Consider the following 24,476-nt stretch of genomic DNA (forward strand, 5'->3'; position numbering starts at 1 on the left):
TATGGCCATGCAGAAATTAGTCCTGACTTTTACCCCTTTCTATTTGTAACCATTATGAATGATTTTCAAACTTTGAAATACAAATATCTAATGAGTTAAAGTAAAGAAAATTGTATCCATAATTCTTAATTTTTTTATATACCGGGTATATAATTTATAATTAAAACAGCTTTCCTTTAAACTTGCTAAAAAAAAATTAGTGTACGAAGTTGGCGGTAATGGACCTAAATAGTCTATATTGTGGAAAATAGTCTATACTTTGGAAATTATAGATTAAGAATAATAAATTTTCCATTTCTTTTGCAAATGTTGTAAACGAGTTAAACCATGCACCGACGCTTTTAATTTATATATGGTAAATATGATATTGCATTAAACTCTTTTTAAAAATGCTTCTTACATGTAGAATGCAAGTCAGTTAATGGAATAGATTCAATTATAAATTACATATACAGGATAGAAACATCATTTGTATACACACATTTGAACTTTATAGACAATTTAATTTTAATATACCGGTATCACTGTAAACAACCCCTAACGCGGGGGAGTCGACAAAAAGTAGGGGGGAGTCGATTTCAACACATAGGGGAGTCGATTTTCTTCGCTTCGAAGACCGAAGGAATTTAAGTCACGCCTTTTGTAGGTATTTATAAGAAGTATTTCCAAAAAGTATATACCGCACGGAAGACAGTGATAGTCAAACTTTGTGTCGGTCATTGGTCCGAGTGCTCTATCCGTCTAGTAGTCTCAAACACTTCGAAACTATTTGACAGATTTCAAATTCACTATGATCGGGTGATCAAAATATGCATGATTTGTAAAATATACGACTTACTTTGGGATACAGACAGTTGAAACAGTCGAACAAATGATCAACCTTGTAAGTGCAATAATCAAATCTTAACAAACCTTAGGAAAAAATGAATAATCAAGACATTTTCTGTTTAGATGTAACGGTAACGTAGAGGAGAGTCGATGTTCGGAAAACAACGCACGGGGGAGTAGAACAATGAAATCCAATTCACTATTAGCATTGTTTACACATTACACAAAAATGTAAGCTCTGCATCTTGCTTATAACTGGATGATTGACGATCACATTTTGGTCAACTATTTAAAATGCCTCATTGAAGCACTGTAATTCCAGTATTAATCAAAGTACTGAAGAACTGACGGGAGTTGATTTTGTCGATGTTTATTTATTTTAAAATCAATGGTATGTTATTTTGCATGACACGTACATGTAGTTTCTAATTTGTATTTGAATTACGCACATTTTTATAATATGAATTTTTGGACTTTTTCGACAAGAATGTCGAGAAACCCCCATATGAATCATGTTAAATAATATTTAAAGATAAAATTTATTCAATCAAACTATGTATCAGTAATAGAAATATTTCTCAAAAATTGTATGGATCCAAGCAATATTGAACTCTAGTCTCGTTCAACCAAACGCTCGGCTGACACCGTAAATTTCCGACAAGCAAGAGAGACTCTCTGTTTGTCGGAGATTTAAGGAGACAGCCGAGCGTCGGGTTGAACGAGACTATATTGAACTCTGGCGTAGTAATACATACGACTACAAAAATTGTTCGTACCATTTAAAATCTGACTATTTTCAAGGTATTTATAAATAAGTTTCCTTGAAAAACAATGCTAATAACATACATTACATCGAATTTATCAATTATTTTCAAGAACTAAGTCTTGTCAGCAGCGATGATTTGTGCTGAGGTCCAAACACTGTTTCACTTTCGGTTTGTCTGAGTAACTGCATAGGAGAGTTGATTTTAAAATCAACTCCCAAAAATGAAAAATGTTGACCAAAATTGTGGTCATGCCCCTTTAATTAATTAAATGGGCAATTTAATTGGCTTGGATGGATAGACAGGTGCATGGGCAGAAGACAAATCATTTTAAAGCACATCCAATCATTTTGTGAGAGCAAAAGCCAACCTACATGTATATATAACACTTTAAAAATAATTTAATTAAATATTTTAATTACTTGCTGATGAAAGAAAAGAAAATGATTACCAATAATACAAACCACAATTAATATTAACTTTACTCTGACCATTACATGTAATGAATATTTCTTTATATCCTTAAAATTTAAAAATAATTAAGAAGACACTAAAAAAATTCAAAAACTAAATAAATTAAAATCTGCCTGATTTTCTTCGAAACTATCGTAACTCAATATATGTACATACATGTATATTGCATATTTCTCTCACTGATTTTGAAAAATTAATTTCTACCATTCATCTTGTTTAAAAATCACTTTTCACATTAACAATCAGTCACAACCAAAAACATTGCTCCATTTTCATCATAACTGGTTTCCAATTTTCCAGTTTGGTTCATGGTTTCCGGTTCACTTTCGCTGCAGGCATCACTGGAACATCTTTCTGCATTGTCGATTTCTATTTCAAATTTTTCTTGATTAGCCTTCTTTAACTTCCCCTTTAAACCGATTAGTGTGTCCTTGTGCTTCTCCATATGTTTTTTAAGATAATACTTTCTGGAAAATGTACTGTTGCATAAATGGCAAACATGCGGTTTTCTCCCTATGTGAGTAGCCAAATGACGAATATAATCTGACTTGAATGCAAATATTTTGTTGCAGATTTCACAGTGATGTGGCTGGCCTCCATTGTGCTGGAATCTGTGAATAGAGTACTCCCTCCTTGCACTAAAAGAAAGATTACACTCCTTACAGTAGAATTTACCATTTACCATTTTCTGTCCATCTTCTGTGTAAAGCGTTTCCTCTCTTTTCTTTGAATTACTTGCTTGACTATTTGACTCTGTAAGACTTTTCACAACTGCATTGACATCAGGCTCCAGTTTATCTGCTGGACTATCCACAGATTTTAAAAATGAAAGTCTCTCCTCATAGCTATGCAAACTCATATGATCATTCAGTGCATTGGGACGTTTAAAAGATTTCCCACAAATCCTACAGGTGTGTGGCTTTAAGGTGGAGTGGGCTGCTTCATGCCTCACAAGGTCTGACTTACAAGAAAACAACTTCTTACAGGTTTTACAGGAATGTGGACTTTCACCACGATGTTCCATCTTGTGAATTCTATACTTGGTCACCTGCTCAAAGCTTTCACTGCAAATACTGCAAACATATTTTCTACATAGAGGTGAACTGAAAGAGGCTTTGTCTGATTGAAGAGATATACTAGTAGACATTTTCTGGAATAGGATGTCTGTGTTTTCCTCTTCTTCTTTTGCATTCTGTCTTGGGGGATGGCTAGTTTTTCTCACTCTGTTGCCAGACTTTTCTCCTACAGTTTTCTTTACTGGTTGAGGATCTTCTCTCGATACTGGGGTACAGACAAATCCTAACTTTTCCTCTTCTTCCTCATGTCGGACCATGTGCGTCAAAAATCTACGTCTGGTATGAAATCCTTTCCCACACATTTGACACTTATGGGGATAGTGGCCAGTATGGATCCGAACATGCTCTTTTAAATTGGATGGGCGATTAAAAGCCTTATCACAAAATTCACATTTATGTTTTCGACGGTACTTGTCCCATGGAACATTTTCTGGTTTTAGGATGAGCAATTTCTTACTCTGTGAAGCTGATATTACTCGCTGCCCAAAGTGCAGAGCCTTATGAACATTATAGTCTTCTGTACTCTGAAATGCAGCATCACAAATATGGCATGTAAGTATTTCTTTGCAAATAAGACATCTATCTCCGCTAGAGCTAGTTTGCTTGGATTCTGCAAGATTTGTAAACTCTTTGGACTGTGTTTGTGAGCTTGTATCTTCATCAGTTGATGGATAGCATTCCTTTTCTAAGACAGGTGGGGCATCATGATTCTCGTCACTGTAGTCATCATAATTGGAATCATTCACTTCCTTCTTTGGTGATAATACTGGAGGTAATCTGTCCGTTTCTGACTCTATTACCTCCTGTTTAATAATTGGTACCGATTGGTCAGTCACATCCCTCATTTCATTATCAGGTTTTCCAAACATGTGACTGTCATCGTATTCAGGATAACACACCTCTTTTTTGACGGACAAAGTTTTAGAAGAATTCCTTGATTCTTCATTTTCTACATTTGTCAGTGAATCCACTTGTACTTTTTCACATTTTGGTTTAGAAACTGACTTTATCATAGAGCTTCCTTGCATAATACGAGTCAATGCATTTTCGACATTTGAGGCAAAATCTTCTGGGACATCCCCATACTCTGAATCACAAATCTCCTCTTTTATTGATTTCTCTGTGGGATTTTCTACTGTATTTTCTACATCTGAAAAAGGAATTGATGAAACATCTCCATAGTCTGGATCAAGGACCTCTTGCTTGACGACAAAATAGTTTGGTGTTTCAACTCTACCAGATTTCTGTATACCACACCTCTCAATACTTTCGCGCTCAACAGAATGATGTTCGGGGTTGCTGTCTTCTTTTTCGATGAACTTATCGAAGTAGTTCTTTTCATCCCGGGAGACAATGTCTGGTTCCATTTCATTACTAGTATCATAATCCAATGCAGAATTTAAGAAAAATTCATCATAGAAATCAGATTCCATTTCATCTTTCTTCATGGGTCGCCTTCTTTTATTTGGTTTTGAAACATTGGACTCTTTACTGTTTAGTCTCCTTTTCAAAATCTTTTTGTCATTAGCAGAAGTATCAGACTTTTCACATGATGTGTTCGGTTTACTAGAACATTCTCCATTTTTGTCGTCAATAGACATTGCTGAAGAGAAAGTTTTGCCATTAAGTAATGAAATCAAAGTAGCGGACTTTTTAGTGTTGGTCGGTTTGGGTGTCAAATATCTTTCAATTTCGTGCGACTGAACTAATCGAGGCTTAAATCCTTTAGAAAGAGGAGCTTGGTTTAACATGTTTAACAAAGATACCGAGTAGATCTTCTTCTTGTTTAGAGCTTTCTTCTCATCAGATGACGGAGTACTCCCTAACACAGATTTACCATGAAGCTCCTCTGCCTGGCTTTGTTGCATGGTGATCTGGGGTTGCTGAGAGTTTTGCTGTTTGCTTGCTAATATAACTAAAGAACTCAGGTCTGAGTCCAAATTCACTATAGGCAATATAATGTCTTTCATCTTAGAAATTGATGCTGATGAAACTGAAGTATCACATGATGAAGAACCTGCATTGCCTATTTTTTTCAGAATAGACACCCAAGATTTTGTTTTTTCTGGTTCATCTTTTATTTTGGTTTCGCTGCTCTGTGAGGAACAATTTGATTTTTTAGTAGAAACATCAGCAAATTCTTTTTCAATCATAGTATTTCCATTTCCTTTATCCATTTCATCAGCCAAAATTTCTTCTTTACAACTGTCTGCTCCACTCTCTGCAATTTTATCTTCTCTAGAACAAGTCTTTTCTGATCCATGCTTAACTGCCTGCAACTCTTGGTCTGAACCAGCAATACTTGAAACACATTTCTCTGACAATACATTTTGATTATGGGGAATAAGCTCTTGTTGATCCAATTCCTTCTTTATTTCAGTGGAGGTGGTTTCCATCTTTCCATTTTCATTTTCTTTCTTTGGCAATTTACTAGTATTTGGCTTGTTGAGGATAGATACTAGTTTAGATCCACCTTTATTTGTAGTCTGTATAGATGATCCATTTTCATTCGTTAATGAATCCAGCTCAGTTTCTTGTTTTATTTGAAGTCCAGCACCAACTCTAAATGAGTTGTCTGCCCACTGTATCTTAATCTTGCTGTTCTTCGCTGGATCACCTAGGATTACTGTCTTTGGAAAATCATCATCATCTTCCATCATTCATTAGATGTTCTTCTTTCTTGTAAACCTACATACAAAATAAAGGGGAAAAATGCTTTTGAATTTTCTTTACCAAATTATTTTAAATTTACTGCTTTGATTTTAAATACATGTATGTGTTAATAATTAACTAAACATGCCACTGAATTTATATGTGTCAATCAATTCTTTGTTTACTAAAACCATATCACTGACATATGAGCCAATTAAGGTACTTGTCAAAATACATAAAAACAAGATAACGGTATCTGTAAACCTATGCTCACTAGTAATCCCCCAGCTCTGATGTGTACATACTTAACAAAATAAGCAAAGTCAGCATTTTACAGAAAGTTTACATCTGACTGGTACAAAAATATATCCCAAAAATATTCACTAACAGTATTCATCAACAATGGCAACCATTCTTCCTTTGTAAGTTTCAACGCAGTAAATAAAACTGAATTGTTATACTCTCCTCTAATTTTTTAATGCCAACCAAATGTGAATAATAAGACGATTTACAGTACACATTTTTCCATATCAAAATTAATTGATCATAGAAAAAATAGCATTTTATCAGTTTTATTAGTATTTAATCCTTTGTGTTTTTTGTACAAACTATTTTATATGCTAGCAGACTAGTGTTGGAAACTTCCTTCTTGTGTATGTTACTACTTGCAGGGTTCATGCGCGTAAAAACATCTTCAGATTGATAAATACCAAAAAAATACATAAAATTATTGCTCATTACAATTTACCTACATTAAAGGTCAGCAATCAGAAATATGCCCGCTTATTTATCTACTGGGAAAGCCAACACAGGTCTGGTGTCAGTTCGTACGGTTGTTGGCAGAATTTTTACAGGAAACTTCCACCGAGTCGATAAATACAAAGTGCCTAATGCTAAGAAAAAATATTTCCGCATTACGCGGACCTTGTAGATCAAACATATTGAGTTGTTTTTCAAGTTTGATTATCGGTTGTCTTTCTTGAAATAATTTTTATCGAAAGGCTTTTGGATTCAGAAGGCACAGGGTGGCGAAGTAATTGAAACTTCCATTTCCATTTTAAGGTTAATTATGTTAATTTCCCAATAATATTTTTAATACCTCCCTCAAATTAAAGTAGGGGGTGGGCAACTCCTCCAAAATTTGATTTTAAGAAAAAAGATGGGTGAATAAGGCGTGTAAACTGCCTATATGAGGATAGATATTCTTTATTGACCAAAGGAGCCATGTGGCTCATAGGCATATAATACATACAATTAACAGGCGAATGGCGGGGGATTCTACATGATATATATATCAAATGGTGTACAATATTATTAATATATAATAGATATGTAAATATACGTAAGGCAGATAACATCATAAGTGATTAACATAATAAGTTTTCTCTCAGCTTCGAAGCTTTCAATAAATATTGGCAAAGTTTCTGAGTAGATTTAAAATTATCATAACTAAACAACTGTATAAATTTGAAAAAGGAAGGTTTCTTATAGTAGTAAGGTTTTATGTATTTTTCTCGAAATTCGAAAAAGCAGGACATATCAGAACAAAATGAAATTCGTCCTCTATCTCTTGAGAATTACACAAAGTACAATTACGGTCATTTCTAGGTATGTTTTTATACCTTCCGTTTTCAACGTTTAAGGAATGCGCTGATATTCTATATTTACATAACAGAGACTTTTCTTTATGTGACAGTCGTTTCAAAAGATATTTCTGTAAACAAAAATGTGAAGCTATTTCCTTGTACACTATACATTTTGAAGAATTTTCAAAAACACTATAACAATTCTGTATGAACGCGTCCGTAAGGCGCTGTTCAACTAGTAGAACAATTGTTTAACATTAGTAACTTCTTGTTGTTCCCAATAATTTCCAAGTCCCAGACAATAAAGTTCATTTCTAACGAGACTTACCCAGTTTTTACATTTTTGCTGTTGTTTTTCATATTCATATAACAATTCCTTATAACAGTTCTGAAGTATACAATTATTTGTTGTCAGCAAGCTACACCAGTATTTCAAAATACGAAGTTTTCTTTGTACATACATAGGATATCTACCAAATTCAAAGTAAACCATAAAATTATTTGTAGATTTTCGAAGCGACATAATTCTTTTCAAAAAATCAGTATGTATTTTTCAACTTGTGGGGCTTTATGAAAACCCCAAGTTTCACACCCATAGTTCAGAACAGAGCTAATATATGTATCAAATAAAGAGAGCGTGGTCTCAACATTTAGACTATTTTCTTTAACCCTTTTCAACAGTAAAAACAAACATTTTTTTGCTTGTATTGCAATTGAGTTTTGCGTAGAGTCAAATTTGCCATTATACTTGAAATTAACACCAAGATAAGTAAATACGTCAACAATTTCGAGCTCTGTGTTATCATAAAAACATTTTATAAGATAAGATACTATAAAATTAAAATATGAACAAATCTCATAATGTCTTTCTAAATTATTGAAAACAATGTACATGTATATTTACCACCATAACATCGATTTATAACCCTTAGATATGTTAAATAGGTTGATTTAAACTGGCGTATGCGTGTCATAACCCCCAAATAGTGTCATTTTTAGAACTATAATGTCTTTTCTTTGATAGAGTGAGTCTGGGCTCCATATTTTTGTCATTGTGTATATTAGGTTTAAAGGAAATTAATTTCCTTTGATTTCAATCAACAAAAACGTTGAGAGATGAGCCACTATACTTTAAAAATGCCATTTTGTATACCAACAATTGAACGTTTTAGAAAAATGCTACAAGTCCGAAAAATTCGTGTTTGAATATAGCATTTAACAATGGAGTTTGATGTGACTGATATGGCGGGCTTTTAGATTGTGGGTTCGATACCACCAAAACTTTTTAATTTATTTTTTTCTTATCATCGTTTGTTACCATATTCAAAACTGAGTATAGTTAAAAATTGTGCTTTTGTTAACTTGTATTATAACATTATCAAGTATATTTAGTTGGAAAAAATTAAATTTGAAATTGTATTTTACGACTAAACCAAATGGGCATTTGCGCTATCTTGTTTCCCCATCTTCTTCGTTTACACGCCAAGGTGTGTTGAGGATCTCCTCCTAAATTAATTTTTCTATAAGACAATTTATAAAAGTCGTTTGAAGATTTTTTCGTAACTACCTGTGATTTATGTTAAAAATTCAAATCATGTACATGTTTGATAGACATATAAATACCATTATCTTTTTACTCGATAAAAAAACTCATTGTCGGCACCTGTAAAATATGATTAATTCTTAAAACCCGTTATTTGAATAATGAAGAATGTTTTAAATAATCATTCCTTATAATTGCAAGGAAGCCAAAATATTGATAACTATTTTGTCGAGAGTTGTCAATCTAACAATAATACATTATGTGGATTAGAACGGTATTTCCGCAACTATATATTTACTGAACGAGTTATCAAATGATCAAATGGCAATGTCATTCATATTCATTGCCGTATTTTACAAGAAAATAAATAAATGAGACACAGTGTCTAATTGTCACGTGACCATTTTGTATTAAAATTGTATTGTGTATGTAAAATGGGATAACCGACTTGCATAATTAATAAATGTGTTTCTTTTTTCCAGTCAATTGCTTCAAAGTTTTCACATTACGAATATAAGTGGGTTTTTTAATTATTGTTTACCCTCCCCCACCGGCCCCACCTTTCCAAAAATACCCCTCATTTCCCCATCATCGCCACGTTTTGTTAATTGTGTGGATCTTTTATTTTTTACTATCCACAGGCACTCCAACTTACTAGAAAATATCAAAGTACTGAAGTACTGAAAGCCGGGCTCTTTTGGTGTGTCTTTATGCATACTGTGTAGTAAACGTTGAAAATCTCTCTAAATCTAAATCTAAATCTCTCTCTCTCTCTCTCTCTCTCTCTCTCTCTCTCTCTCTCTCTCTGAGAGACCTAATTTGAGACCTTGCGGCTAACTTAGCAGTCCGTTCAATAGACCTAGATATCTACGACCTAGCGGCTAGGCTAGCAGCTACGATCTTGAACGCAGCCCAGGACTTTGCTTTCAGCAGAGCCCGGCTAAAAATGAACACCTTGTAGTCCAGTGCTACGAAATAAACGAAGTTAGATTTAGATTTTATATAAAAGGGGATAGTTATATACATGTATTATTTAATTTCGTATCAAGAGTACTGTTGGAAAACTAGTCTGAAAGGGTTTTCCTCTCCGTTAGTTGACTAGATTTCTAACGGACAGAAACCCAGATATGTGATGGAGGTTGGGACCGCCTTTTAGGCTTTATATACTGCCAGTTTCCGCGGTGAAAAGTGATTTCATGTGATGATGTATATTTCCCTCTCTGAAGAAAACAAAGTATTTGGATTGAAAGCTTTGTATACATTTTTTATACACACTAAATACTTTCTCCTGTACTGCTGAATAACTGTCTTACTGGATGACGTGGAATTGTTTTATGGTAGTAATTTTTGTAGGTAATTATCAATTAACAAATTAACTCAAACACTTTATAATAAATGATTTTTATTTAAAAATACAACTTTAAAAATACACCAAAAGGTGTAAAATACACTCTTCAACGTTGACAACTTATTCGAATTGGTGACATAACACTATTACATGTACATGCATGTATATTGTAGTGTGAAAACAGGAATTATCTTTACCTACAACCACACTGATTGCAATTGTGTATATACTAAATAATGACAATTTATGACAATAAGGGGCACTTGGTTTTTATTTTGATTCACATGCCCTATTACAAGTGCTATCTTTGTCAGTATTTCCGCCTATATAATAGAAACCACAGTGTGATGATTTGAATACAAATGAACCAATACCTCTGTAATTATAAATGGCCCGTTTATACGCTTTTCACAGAACTGTTTTCAGAAAATTTGTCATTTTCAGCACAATGATGTATATTTTCATTCATCAAACCACATACATAACCAAAACATACCTCGTTTTGGTAAGAATAAATTAAAAAAAAAAAACCCAGTTAATTAGCTGTAATGATTAATTTTTTTATTTACCAACCATGTAAAATAAATAAAACAAAAGCAAACAATAAAAAGAACCAACTTAAGGTAAATATTACAGTACCACCCCTCCCCTATATTTCCACATTAATCGCAAAGCTCAAGAACGTTTAACTAGTCATATAAAAAATATAACTGAATCCGGTCCCCTTTTGACCTCGTCATTCTTTACTTTTTCACGCCGTTTAGCATCGTCCGCATCGGTATCGTAAATTTGGTGGACAGCTGTTCTGGTCACAAATGCCTAGAAAAATAAATGACAGAATTATGCAAATTTTGTGTAATCTTTCATAGGTTGTATATTGATAATATTATTAAAGCGTCCAAAATTAAGTTTAAAAAAATATAGGTCTTTTTTTTTGGTTGGTGTCTTTTTAGTTTCGGTCACATATACTCAGATTTAAAAAAATGCTGAAGAAGACAGAAATAGATTAATTAATTTTTCGAAGCCTAGAGGCATCATTGTCAAGGACGAACTGGTCTGTACAGTGTTCGGAGCATGTCCATACATTCTGAAGAAATTGAATTCCCCCCAAAAAATCGACAGGTTTAAAACGCATGTTGATTGATATATGATTGACGCATGATCGCGAGCGGCAATTGTTGCACGATTATTCTCCCGATTCACGAATTCAGATCAAAGGCCATGAATTGACACATTATACATGTTTCTTACACTGCACGGTATTTCCGTGTGTGAGATTGATGACGAAACACCTTTCTTACCCGGATGTCCGATGGGCCTTCCCAACAAACTTTTCCTTTCCAAGAAATTGATCAGTTTGGCGTTAAATGTATAGGAGGCGACAAATTGACAGAGAGTCTGTATGTTGTGTCTGGTAGTATTCAGACCGAGTTCCACTCCATTGGGGACCCCGTCTCTGTCAGAATCCGCTAAACAGAGCTCCTCGGTAAACTTGTGGCCGTTCCTCTGGAAGTCCTGGAGAAAATTAACCCAAAAAATTCCGTCAGTCCGTGAATTATAAAACATTTATCTTGATTAAACAGGCATGTTATTTTGAATTTTTCGTAAATAAAAAGAATCTTTTGGTAGATATGTTGAATATTAGAAATGATTGTGTGTGGGTTGTTTTTTTTTAAATCAATGCTATTTTTTTCAAACCATATACCGTATTTACAGTTGCTTGATGGGGCGGGGGGGGGGGGGGGGGGGGTTGGTTGCAAAATTATTTTAGTTTTTGACCAGTTTTAAACTGAGATACGACTAAAAGACGAAAATCCCATCGTCTCAATCCACAATCTGGAGCTCGCATAGTTCTCTCCACACGGAAGAGGATCGAACGTACAAATTGTTGTGATGCATTACCATCAAATATACTAGAAACAAACGTTAAATTAACACAAGCTAGTGTAATTTCTATCATTGTCGCATGCCACAGCCAGTTTTGTGTCCTTTCAATTTCCGCAAACTAGAATGAACACAAAACCCGTGGCTTGCGACTATGAATTTCTTCACCATAAAGGAATTTTAATATTGTAAAATGAAATCTTTTATTGAAAAAAAACTCGCACCACACAATCAAAATAAAAGATGTAAAAGAAAAGGAAAAAAAAGATGTGATAATGGTAACAAAGATAATTGCTATTTTTTCTTTAACTTATTTATTATAATTATTCATTTATTTAATTATTTTTTTGGGAAAACTTACTTTTCCAAAAATAAATGAGAATCTAGCAGATTGCGATAAAGAAAAAGTTATCAAAAAATAAATAATAATGATAAATGAGAATGATTTTAAAACGTTTTTGGCTACTTGAAAACTTAAAAAAAAACTTACTCTTCCGAAGTTGTTAAGGTCCCTAGAGTTTGGAGCGCTGTGTCCAACTCGACCCCAGGTACGTCTAGGGCAGCAGGGGTCGGGAACATTGTTACCATTTAGAATCAAATTCTTGTAACTTGGCAGAAAGTGCGCCACTGTAAACAACAAAGTTCCCAGAAAGATTGAAATCAGCATGTTGTCTGATCTATACTGTCCGATTACAAAGGTAAAATAAAGTTTGTCAGTAACTTAAAAATAGAAAATCCCGGGGCACCACACGTCAATCTCGTGTGACGTCACGATTCAGCCCAGTTCCTCCTTCATTGTTGAAATGATGAACAGCCATTAATTACTGGTGTGTATAAAGCCACACATTTGAGGGCCGTTTATAATAATTTTGACACCTGTATAATTGTTTTCTAATTGTATTCAACATTAGTAACGAACGAAAGAGAAAAAACACTGTCGAAAAAGAGGAGAATGATTTTTTTTATTAGTTTAACCTACAAGGCACCGTCAACAACGTATATATTTAAAACATTTAACATATTTTTGTGTATATTGGATCTTTGTAACTAAAAATACCTACTCTTCTTAGTTTACTGTTGTTGACGTCAGTTTCTTTGTCCTTTATGAAACGCGCTGTCCTTTACCAAATTTAGATTCTTCAAAATCAAAATTTGTTGTTCAATATTGATAATAACAGGCATTGTTACAACGCACTATGAAATTGCTTTTTTCAAATTGCTTTAACTTCGGGACCAAGTCTACGCACTTTAAAATACATATATTTTTTTTTCAAAGTGCGTTGAATCAGATATTAACGAACTTTGAAAAAAATGTTCAAGGTTTAGTCGAAATAATTGATATTTTTATATACAATAAATGATTGTTTTAACCTTGCATAGCTCAATGGGATTATACTATTTTTTTAAAATTGAGCCCACGGCATTCTCAGCTAACTTGATAATCAGTTTCTCGATTAGAATATTTATAATTTCTCATTAGCTTACATACATGTAGTTTGACAATAAACACATGAAAAATAACTCGGGAGATTTGAATTATCAAGATATGACATAAACTGCAAATGTCTTTTCCTTTTTTTTTTTTTTTGGTATTCCACAAATTTGCTTCTTATCTGGACATTGGGCTATGCCAGAAACGAAACTGATTTATATATATTGATAATGGAGATCAATGTATAACATTTTTCTACTGGCTTCAATTGCATGTTCTTGTAAATAAAATGATGTGAAAGAATGATGCGTACGTCTTGTTTTTACGAAAACATTATGATTTTTTAGACCTAAAGTGCGAGAGGAAAAAAACCCATCCCCTAATGCTTTTTTTTGGTGTATACTTAAATAATGCTTTTCAATGTAAACTTTTTTCATAATGAAGTGTCGATATATTTGATTATAATTTTAAATGGGTTTATGTTGAAACACTTACAGATTCTTTAACATACCATTTGGGGAAATTGTTCTTTGGCCAGCTCGTTTTTTTTTCAACATCACTGTGTTTATTTCACGACAAAGCATACTTTAACGTTGACACCAAGTTGCAGAATATCATATATTTTGAAAGGAAAAATGACGGGTGAGAAACCTTTTTCCTGTAATCAATTAAATAATGTACTGGTAATTGACCTGTATCTTTGGCCCCCCCCCCCTCCCCCCAACACATGCAAACCCCATCCACGTTCTCAAACACGGTAAATGAGATTCACTAATGTTAACAAATCATCATACTTTCAACAATTCCAGAATTCGTGATTTAAAAGTGCGTTAGAAGTCAAGTGTATCGATAATAACACGATAAAAACACGTTGATTTACCTACATAACGCACTTTGAATTTTTTTTCAATATGGGTTAGCTTGGTCCCTTTAACGCACTTTAAAAAAAAGATAAAATGCGTTGATTTGGTGGTCCCAAAGTGCGTAACTTTTTCAAAGTGCGTTGCCACAAGGCATCAAATAAAATTTTAAAATTTACATTTGTAAATACATGTATATTTTCTGTTAGGAACCCTCAGATATTTCCGTGTGAACTTTTTCACGGGACAGGTCGTATTTTTGAACGATTTGACATTATCAAATGCAAATATTTAAGTAATATAAAAGAACAATGTTAAACGATTCACTGATATATATATACATATATATATATATATATATATATATATATATATATATATATATATATATATATATATATATATATATGGAACAAGTTTCCTTTACCAAAACTTAGATTCCTGATTTGAATCTGACAAAATTACTGATTGGACAAGCCCCCTTGCTGCGTTTATAAGGTTCTGCTTCAATTATGACTGGTAGCCGTAAACAGGTAAAAATATATAACTGAATTAGATGTATATAAAAAGAATTGCATTATTATCATCTTTATTACGTTTATTTGTTTAGATGAAAAAGAGCATAAATACCGGTAAATTACCGGTATGTTTTTCTCGTTATGGATATAAAGTTTTAATATGTAGACAGCGTATTCCGTCAACACATCAATCGTGTTATGTCAGGAGCGTCAAGTTACAATTGAAGACACTCTTTATTTAAGGCACGTTGCTTTTAATCATAAATTAAACACATGAATTATGTCATGATTGATCAAGAAAGTTTTCAATCAATCAGCTGCACAAATAAGTAATACTTCTGTAGAACGACAACACACTTGGTTTAAAGATCGTGGAAGAATGATAAAAATTTAATGTAATATCCAATACATACGCTAAAATATTCATTAATCTTTCAAATTTACACTCTCTTTGTTGCAAGCGATGAAATATAGAAAAGTCGTACACTGACACTACATGTATAATATAAACATGTATATATACACATACATTTACAGTGAATCTATGTAGGTAAATATTTAGGGGGGGGGGGGTAAGACATGTCTTATCTTCAGGCTAAGATCAACTCTTACTTTTTGACCCCAGTTGTTCTTCACGGTTCTCAGTTGGTAGCGAGTATCTTGAGGGAGGTTTCCATTCAGCATGTTTGATCTGTGTGTTGTAGGGGCGGGGCTAATCGGTTCCGCAGCCGCTAAACACGCATCAAGGTCCTCATCCGTGTGTCTGATTGGTCCAGATGAGCCAACGGGAAAGGTAAGTCCCCGAGGCTTGCAGTATTTCCACAGAAAATGGCGGATTTATTTTTAGAGAATTAAATATATGTGGCAACTATGTATTCAAAGACGAATACAAATGCACAATGCTTTCATAAATGTATATACATGCATGTATACTAGTATTATTGTTGATATGTTACAAGGTTCATTAATTCTACATAATATCATTACATAAGCAAACACTTACTCTATATGGCCATCATCCTTAATTAATGGAATTGCCCGACAAATTACATTTATAACAAACTATTTAAAAAAGCTCTTATCAATCGATCACGAAAACTCTTATCAAACACAGAAGCGAAAGCTCATACAAAACAATTTGCGGATAGCTTCAGTTCGGTTTCAGATTGGAGGTTTCAATTTTTTTTCTACAAACAAGAAACTTCGGAAGGATCTTATACATGTATCAATGCTGTAGAGGCTGTTAATCGATAATAAATTAATGAATAGGCACTTTAAAATTTCCAAATGAGTTTTACCAACTAAGTAGTTGTCCCTAACATTAGAGGACATTGTTGATGAGGAAACGTGATCAAACTGTTCCAAAGGCATGTACAGTAAAACTCGGTTATAGCGAAGTCCTAGGGACCAATGGATTTACTTCGTTAAATCCGCAATTCGTTATATCCGTAAAACGACTTCGTAACAATAACTATAGCGAATTCACTATATACATGTTTTCTTTTGCAAGACTACAATTTTTGCTAATTGAGGCTTAAAATAAAAATACATTCCTTTGATACATTTAATAATCGGATTAAGAATTGAAAAATTTACATGAAAATAAATTCATTCAAACTATTATGTTCAATGGTAGGGCAAACTTTTTAAACTGTAAAGAACTTAGTTCTTAGTAAATTTCGTTATTATTCACCTCTATGGGACTCAAAATCAGTTCGCTATATCCGTAAATTCGTTATATCCGAATTCGTTTTACCGTAAAATTTTGCAAAGATTTGTAAAGAATTTTAAAGGGGACTAAAAAAACCTTCGCTATATCCGAGAGTTCGCTATATTCGTGTTCGTACTAAACAAGTTTTACTGTACTTGTATAACAAAACCATGATCATATTCCTACAGGAACGATCGTCAACTTCCCAGAGAGACATCTACGGTGGACATTATGACGAAGGAAGAATCTACATGCAATCAACATCCGACCCCGTCTGGGCTAAACTCGCACAGAGGGCTATTCCACGATACAGCGAAATAAGCAAGGAGTCTGGTACATGACCAATAATTTGCTTGATTTAATTATTCTTGGACCAACACTTCAACGTTTGTAGTGTAATTTTTATACATTTGGATTTCCATACGCTTATACTGTGATTATGCAGATTATTATTTTTATTATGTTCTCGTAAAACAGGGATTGAGTTTGCTGTAGATGTCGGCTGTCTGTCAGTTGGAGATCGAGGTGGAAACTATATCACTGCAGTAAAAGACGTCGTGGAAAAAGAACATATAAACGCACAAGTGTTGAGTGGAGCAGACGTTCGTTCTCGGTTTCCATTCTTATCTATTTCAAACAGAGACGAGGCGGTGTTCGAGTCGCATTTTGCGGGATATATAAGTCCCAGAAGACTCGTTAAAGCCCAGATAGCCATTGCAGAGAAAAACGGCTGCCAACACATACAAGAGGTGGTTCGAAGTGTAACCCGTGTAGTTGTTAATACCAACACAGACGCTGACTCTGTCATGGAAGTTACGACCGATTACGGCAGACGAATTCTCGCCAGGACAGTCCTCGTAGCCACCGGTGCGTTTACGGCTTTCAGAAATTTGTTGGGGGTCGAGGTGTCTCCGGACACCAAACTGTTTCCTCTTGCAGTCACTAAGATTGAGATTAGCGAAGAGGATGCCCAGAAAATAAAGTATGTTCTCGGTTTAATATACATCTGGAACTCGAAATATTGCATAACACGGATCACTTGTATAATCGATCATATTTCTTCCCTTCAGAACGATGCCGTCTGTGCTTTATTTTGGTAAAGGGGGGGATGATTGGAACAAGGACTACCCCGTGGATCCCCGGGCACCTGTCGTGTTTTACATGCTCCCCCCGATCCGTTATTCTGATGGTACATTACAACATCTATATTTTTCTGTTTGCTTAGTTGCAATGCGGTTTTTGATAATAACTGGTTATACTGTGTTTTGAGAAGTTCTAGTCAAAATGTCATAAGTCAATTAAAAAGATATTATTAACATTTATATGTTAAATATTAAATATACGAACGTTTTTTAAGAAGAATTTTTATTCAAAATTTTTAAATACCAAGAAAATGGCATTTCTTATTAATCATAAATAAAAGTATGAGGTAGAGGGTTTTTAAAGGTTATTTATATTTCTTTCAAGGAAAGTATTACATAAAACTTGGTCATTCCCACGACTCGGTCCCAAGGCTGTTACATACAGGGCCTCAGATGAAGCGGTGGTTTGATCAGGGTCCAGATGCTCAATTAACGCGACAAATGGCAGACATGATCACTAGTGTAGTCAAAGGCAAGTCAAAATAACATGATTACGGTACATACTGTAGTCAATTCAATTTGATCACAAGTGTAGTCAAAGTACATAATGTAATCAAAGGATGGGAGGGTAGTCAAGCAAGTTAATATTGTTTGTAGTCAAGCTGGGAAGCAAAGGTACTATTTTTTTAGTCAAGGTGGGAAGTGAAAGTTATGTAGTCCATTTTAGAAGTCAAATTCATTTACTAGTAGTCATTATGGGCACTCAATTTATACAGACAGAGGTACTAGCATGTAGTCAGTGTAGGAAATTGAAAGTATGTAGTCAAATTGATGTAGTATAAAAAGCGGCAAAGGCCAAGAGTGAGCAAGTTTAGGTTTTTGTAAAAATGAAGAACAGTCAATAAGACAAACCACAGTTTTTGACAAGAATATAAAACTTAGACATATTCTAATAATAAGAAAGATAAATATTGATTCTATATTCAATACACTTCCTACTTCGAATTAAGAAATAAAGTACGAGTTTTCGTGAATGTTGCAGAATAACCTCCGAGGTCAAGAAATGTTGCTTTGAAATATAAAAGCCGAGGCGTAAGCCGAGGCTTTTATATTTCAAACAACATTTCGAGACCGAGGAGGTTATCCTGCAACATTCACGATAACAAGAACTTTATTTCTATTCTACTAACAGCCCAGTATTTCTACAGATCGTTTCTCCTATAGAGAGACGATCTAGGTCATTTTGACGGCTGTTCCGGGTAGCCCCAACGGTTTCGTTAGTAATGTTTACATGTGTATCGATCAAAGGAATCACATGCAGACGACATAATTTTTCTTGGATTTTTAATACTCTTCTTTTATTTATAAAATATCTTTGAATCATATTCCTAATATTTTAAGGGCATTTTAATACGATTATTACTACTATATGTTATATATATTTATGCAAAAACACGCAGTGAAAATGTGCTAGGGAGGTCCTAGGAACAGCCGCATTGATCTCTTAAAAATAAACATTTGAGGAAATACACATCGTTTTGACTGGAACTATCACGTGAAATTGACATGGTTTTAAAACTTTTTACGGTTTGAAGTTGTACTTTCATGATCAGTGCGAGACAAATAGGTATTTCTGATCTGATAATTTACCGATGACGTTCGTGGTATATTGGGGAATAATGTCCGCGGCATCTCTTTGATCTCGGCAATAACTGTAGTAGAATTGAAATTATATCAAAATTATTACTTGTCCATTTCCTTAATTTCATGAACATAGTCAAATTTTCAACTCATTTACAGCATCCTGTAATCATTGTTACAAATTAATGTAATAATCTATTGTATGATGTATTGGTCTTAATTTGTTACATACTGTGAAACATTTAGCTTTGCATACCCTCATAACCATTATATTTTATACATAACTTTTTGACAGGTGTTAAGGTACTTTCCTACCATGGCGACAGTTGTGTGGTAGATGTTGCCCCTAGCAACAGACCATATATAGACAGAATTCACAGTCAGCTTGGAATAGCCATAGCTGGCAATGGATATGCTGCAAAATCCAGCGACGAAATTGGAAGACTGGCTGTAGAATTGTTAATGAATGGGAAATGGGATATAGATATTCCCAAAGATTTGTTTTGTGCCAAGTTAAAGTCCGACTGTGGGCAAAGTAAACTTTGAGGCAGTGATCATATACACAATTTATAATGATATGTACAATGGAAAAGATGGATGAAACTCATGAAAAACACAATGTTATATGTCATTTGAACACAGTTTGTCTGTAATACTTGAGTTCCTCTATGCTCTCTCTGATATCACCCAAGGCCCTGAAAAAAAGACAATTCAGTAAAATTTGAAACTTTGTAAAAGGAAAGGACTAAGTGCGGTTTTATGCAATTTTTGCCCCCCAAAATCAAAGTTTTAGAAAGAGCTTTAAAATAAGGTGAAAGATAGTTAAAATCATATTGGAAATAAAGGTGTAAAAGGTTATCACCACAGTGACGTCATAATGTAGAAATGACGTCATGAATATTGCATTATTTTGATAAATTGATGTTTTGTAGCAAAATATGGGTGTTTTCCGATGGTTTTTCGACTGGGAAACATCGAGCGCAGGCTTGCTCAAGTACCATTTTTTAGTATAATATGTATAACTATCTGAAGAAAAACATATGTTAAAATCGCACTTGAGCAGACCTGCGCTCTGTACTTCCGAATGCAAAATATAGAGCAAAAATGAGAATATTTTCATTTGTTTGCAAATTTGCGGGAATTAGGTCATTTAAGTGACGTCATAGATAAACAGCGAGTGAACAATGATCACTAAAATCAAGATTAAAGTTATAGGCATCCTCTTTACAATGATTTGTGAAGATTTCATTTTCATACGATACTATTTAAAAATTGGTTGAAATCGGGGGCAGATATTTGACCATACCGCACATACCGGTAGTCCTTTTCCATTCGTATGATTATTTTGTTTAATATTTATTTTATTTTCCATTTACCTATGAGATAGTTGTTTCTTTGGAGCTCGTTCTAATGCTTCTGGATACCACCTCCTAACAAAAAAAGATTTCTTTAAATAAATTATTAAGATAATTTGTAGAAAATATCAATTAATTCCAAAATATTCTTCCGTAAGCTGTTCCCATTTTTGATTTACTGTTACTCTAATCAAACCTTCAAATAAGTGTATTACATTAAATAAATCTGATTTGCTCACCTGCATAATTCTTTAATTGAGCTGACATCAATGATTCTATAATGAAGCTGTTCCATGAACTTTGGCATGTATTTTTCTAGAAACATCTTGTCACAATGGATACTGTTCCCAGCCAGGGGGCACGAGGAAGGGGCAATGTATGGTTTTACAAACTCTACCATTTTTTTCTCTGCAGCCCCAAGATCTATCTTGCTATTTCTCACAGCTTCTGTCAACCCTGACTGCCAGAATAAATTTCAGTTTAATACTAGTACACTGAACTCCATTTTAAGTGATTGATGTATGCATGTATTACAATTGATCAAGTAAGACAAGTATCCCTGTGTGCCATCTTAAACTTACTTTTCCATGCTGTTCAGTACACCATTTCCCCATATTATTCAGGACAGAATCAGGCTGATGGATAATTATGTCTTCACTCTAAAAACAAAATTAACATAAATATATTGCAACAGTAAAATGACAAGGTCATCAGAATGTTGTAAAGTGATATGCACAATCATGTATTTTGTCTTTTCTGCATTCACTTGACATTTTGTGATATTCAACTTGTTGCATTCTCAAAAAATCAAGATTGATGGTCATTTATAGTTACTGTAGTTTATCCTTGTTACTCAGTAACGTTGGAATCAAGAATTGCAATGCTGCAAAATTTCTTCTACATATTGGCAATAGACCCTTAATTTAAGAAGTATTTTATTCAAGTACATGTATATAGATACATTGAAATGGATTGAACAGCAGGCATAATGCCTATATTTATGTTCTCTCCTGTAGTAATAGACCCTTGAATTACGGTTTATCAAGGTCATAACATGCAAAAGCAATACATTATATCTGAATTATAAATTTAGTTCTAACATAATCATTCAGCCTTCATTAAATATTAAGCATTATGCATTATGACAGATAGAGTCAAAGGGAAAAATAAAGTCAAAAATGATTGGGCTATGGGAAGAACAATTATCATGCAACACTGGATTTCAAAGAATCCTGTTATGACCTTCACATTTGAAATAAAAATATGATTCAAGGTGACTGCTCACCTTTTATCCACAAGCACTGTTCATGTAAAGTATAAGCTAGATACTGCTATGGAAAGATATAATATGGTAGAGACAAGGGTTTTATTAGTCTGATATAACCTTGACCTTGAAATGTGCTTCAAGGTCACTGCTTATTCTTTACCCACAGGCACTATGTGCGTGAAGTACGCATGAGCCAGATTGGGACAAATCTATCTATCTATCTATCTCTCGATACTACTCGCCCTCAATTCTGAGTACTCTGAGTATTAAGGAAAGAAAAATATGCCCTGAACAATTGATGTTAGATGGACACATGGACAGGCAGACTGATCACTATAGGATGCCAGCAGAGCATGCAGGGCTGCATTTTACGTAAAGAAATTACGATTAAAGGTCAAGATCTAGTAAATGAAAGGTGCCTACAGGTTTATGAAATTCAAGATATAAATTCTTTCAATGATGCTTCATAACAATATCTTTGTTTCATAGGGTGGACCGGGGCTTAAATTTTTGGTAAACACAATGATAAATCATGTTTTATACAACAATTTTCTATGAAATATGAAGGATAAAAGTAAAAAATCTTGGAGTTTTGTCCATTCATGACTAATGAAATATATCTAGATTGCCTACAGTCTCTCCAAAGACGGCATTAAACAAGCTCTTGACCTCCTCTTTAAAATGATATCAAATTGAATATGGGTATCAGGATTATTTTTCCCGTGATTAAATATAGAATGTCAAAATATTGTTTTATTTTCCACATAATTCCTTTTAAGTCGTAAAATATGGGGAAAAGATTCATCAAATCATTTATGATGTCATAATGGTTCTAGCACCAAAAAGACATAACGGAATCATTTACTAGATCTTGACCTCAAGTGGTAATTATTTTCTCTTGTGGAATAATCTTTGATGAACAAAATTTATACATATAACACCATTTAATTACAACTATTTTGATTTCCATAATTATATTTTACAGCCATTAGAATAAAATATTAATTAATTTGTGATTCATTAGCATTTAATAATTTGGTAGTAAGTTCTTTTGTAAAACACAGTCCAGGACCCAAATCATACACTATATGATTCCAGAGACATAAATAACAGAGATTGGCAACTCCGCCATTAGCGTGTTTTGTTGTTGAAAAATGTCACGGGACAAACCTTAAAAATTACTTTGAGAACTATCTAGTAAACTGAGATAATGATGTTAAACCAAAAGTATATTGTTTTATGAAAAATGTGTATTGGTTTTACACATTTTTGAAACAAAAAATTGAAAAATAAGATTAATATATAGAAATATATTGGCCAGCTATAAAACATCGGCAAAATCTCGGAGGACGGGTAGCCAACTGCCTCCTAAAACTCCTCTTTTAATATTGTTTATAAGACATAAACTCATGAAAATATAATATATATATTTTCAATGTTTTGGTTATAGGGTTTAGCTGTTTATATTTTGATATAATTGTTTCTTAGAAAGATATAATGATTTCAACTGGGAATACTTTACAATAGGGACTGCGAGAATTCAATCATGCAGTTCCCAATCTCCGTTATTTATATGTCTCTGATGATTCATAACAAATTTCTTTTTGATCACAATAATATTTATTGTGATAAAGCCACCCAATACATGTACAATGCACATCAGTTTCAAATAAAATCAATGTACAAAATTCAATGGTCGAGACCTACCTCTGCAATGATGTTCAGTTCTGCATCTGTTACAATACAGGCCATTTCCAGGATATGTTCTGTGTTAATATCCAGACCAGACATCTATAAGCATACAACTAAGTATACAAAAAGTGTCGCCAAAGCCCCTTATTTTGTTTTAATCCATAAGAAATTAATGCCACTAAACCAAATTGGCAACACAATATATACAGAGAGATGCAAAATTTTACAATCATAATAAAACTAGGATATTGGAAAACAGTTTTGAGTTAGCCTACATATACATACCGGTATGTTATTGTTATTGTTAATTTTTCTTGTTATAAAAATTAATAAAAATTTTACACTGTGCCAGTTTAGACATGAGGGTTTTGGGCTTTTAGTATATATTGAGCAAAGTGAAAGTGAAAGAAAATTAAAGATCACATGGACATACCGGACTTACAAAGGAAAATTACCTCAAGATCTACCCACACAATATTGCTTTTTCCGTCATATTTTATTTGTTTAACTTTGGATGTATTTGATGAAGACATGGCTCTAAACAAGAGTGGACGGCAAACCTCATTTGCCAATTTCCTTAAGAGCATTGTATCTACGGATCCCTTAACGGACAATCGCAGAAGAATAGAGAAAGTCAGCTACACTTAGGCCCCTAGTAGTGACTCATGAATTGAAATATGTTAATATAAATAATAATAATAAATAATATACGTATTGCCAATTTAAATTTTTCGTTGAAGGTATATTGACTATTTGATTAAGC

The 24,476-nt window shown here is 33.6% G+C and overlaps 4 protein-coding genes across 5 annotated transcripts; 1 reads left to right on the forward strand and 3 right to left on the reverse strand.

The window, feature by feature from the left end:
* Positions 1-1,994: 1,994 nt before the first annotated feature.
* On the reverse strand, positions 1,995-6,676 carry LOC105338603 (uncharacterized). 2 transcript variants are annotated; one of them, XM_011443802.4, is made up of 2 exons: positions 6,547-6,676; positions 1,995-5,830 (listed from the first exon to the last, which is right to left on the reverse strand). In XM_011443802.4, the coding sequence occupies exon 2, from the start codon at positions 5,800-5,802 to the stop codon at positions 2,302-2,304; it is 3,501 nt and encodes a 1,166-aa protein (XP_011442104.4). In that variant the 5' UTR covers positions 5,803-5,830; positions 6,547-6,676; the 3' UTR covers positions 1,995-2,301. The 2 variants fall into 2 exon arrangements, with proteins under 2 accessions (XP_011442104.4, XP_019927065.3); XM_020071506.3 differs by having other exon boundaries at positions 6,543-6,672.
* A 4,118-nt stretch (positions 6,677-10,794) lies between these two features.
* On the reverse strand, positions 10,795-12,869 carry LOC105338612 (temptin). Its single transcript, XM_011443814.4, has 3 exons — positions 12,646-12,869; positions 11,573-11,786; positions 10,795-11,090 (listed from the first exon to the last, which is right to left on the reverse strand). The coding sequence occupies exons 1-3, from the start codon at positions 12,820-12,822 to the stop codon at positions 11,032-11,034; spliced, it is 450 nt and encodes a 149-aa protein (XP_011442116.1). The 5' UTR covers positions 12,823-12,869; the 3' UTR covers positions 10,795-11,031.
* A 2,693-nt stretch (positions 12,870-15,562) lies between these two features.
* On the forward strand, positions 15,563-19,945 carry LOC105338630 (N-methyl-L-tryptophan oxidase). Its single transcript, XM_011443835.4, has 6 exons — positions 15,563-15,758; positions 16,865-17,009; positions 17,154-17,658; positions 17,747-17,865; positions 18,144-18,290; positions 19,695-19,945. Exons 1-6 carry the CDS (start codon positions 15,648-15,650, stop codon positions 19,943-19,945), a joined length of 1,278 nt encoding a protein of 425 aa, XP_011442137.3. The 5' UTR covers positions 15,563-15,647.
* Positions 19,946-19,952: 7 nt separating this feature from the next.
* LOC105338621 (probable oligoribonuclease) lies at positions 19,953-24,331 on the reverse strand. Its single transcript, XM_011443827.4, has 6 exons — positions 24,169-24,331; positions 23,729-23,812; positions 21,336-21,413; positions 20,994-21,214; positions 20,776-20,829; positions 19,953-20,094 (listed from the first exon to the last, which is right to left on the reverse strand). The coding sequence occupies exons 1-6, from the start codon at positions 24,298-24,300 to the stop codon at positions 20,028-20,030; spliced, it is 636 nt and encodes a 211-aa protein (XP_011442129.3). The 5' UTR covers positions 24,301-24,331; the 3' UTR covers positions 19,953-20,027.
* Between the last annotated feature and the right edge of the window lie 145 nt (positions 24,332-24,476).

The sequence above is a fragment of the Magallana gigas genome, chromosome 6, assembly GCF_963853765.1.
Source record: "Magallana gigas chromosome 6, xbMagGiga1.1, whole genome shotgun sequence".
Classification (NCBI taxonomy): domain Eukaryota; kingdom Metazoa; phylum Mollusca; class Bivalvia; order Ostreida; family Ostreidae; genus Magallana; species Magallana gigas.

Excerpts from the sequence above, each read along its gene's own strand:
- LOC105338603 (XM_011443802.4), bottom strand. The coding sequence starts at position 5,802 with ATGATGGAAGATGATGATGATTTTCCAAAGACAGTAATCCTAGGTGAT.
- LOC105338612 (XM_011443814.4), bottom strand. The coding sequence starts at position 12,822 with ATGCTGATTTCAATCTTTCTGGGAACTTTGTTGTTTACAGTGGCGCAC. Across the intron at positions 11,787-12,645 it reads ACCTTAACAACTTCGGAAGA|GACTTCCAGAGGAACGGCCA; the intron begins GTAAGTTTTTTT and ends AATTTTCTCCAG. Across the intron at positions 11,091-11,572 it reads AAGGCCCATCGGACATCCGG|GCATTTGTGACCAGAACAGC; the intron begins GTAAGAAAGGTG and ends TTATTTTTCTAG.
- LOC105338630 (XM_011443835.4), top strand. The coding sequence starts at position 15,648 with ATGTTTGATCTGTGTGTTGTAGGGGCGGGGCTAATCGGTTCCGCAGCC. Across the intron at positions 17,659-17,746 it reads GAGGATGCCCAGAAAATAAA|AACGATGCCGTCTGTGCTTT; the intron begins GTATGTTCTCGG and ends TCTTCCCTTCAG. Across the intron at positions 17,866-18,143 it reads CCCGATCCGTTATTCTGATG|GAAAGTATTACATAAAACTT; the intron begins GTACATTACAAC and ends ATTTCTTTCAAG.
- LOC105338621 (XM_011443827.4), bottom strand. The coding sequence starts at position 24,300 with ATGCTCTTAAGGAAATTGGCAAATGAGGTTTGCCGTCCACTCTTGTTT. Across the intron at positions 20,830-20,993 it reads TCAATTAAAGAATTATGCAG|GAGGTGGTATCCAGAAGCAT; the intron begins GTGAGCAAATCA and ends TTTTTTTGTTAG. Across the intron at positions 20,095-20,775 it reads AAGAAACAACTATCTCATAG|GGCCTTGGGTGATATCAGAG; the intron begins GTAAATGGAAAA and ends TCTTTTTTTCAG.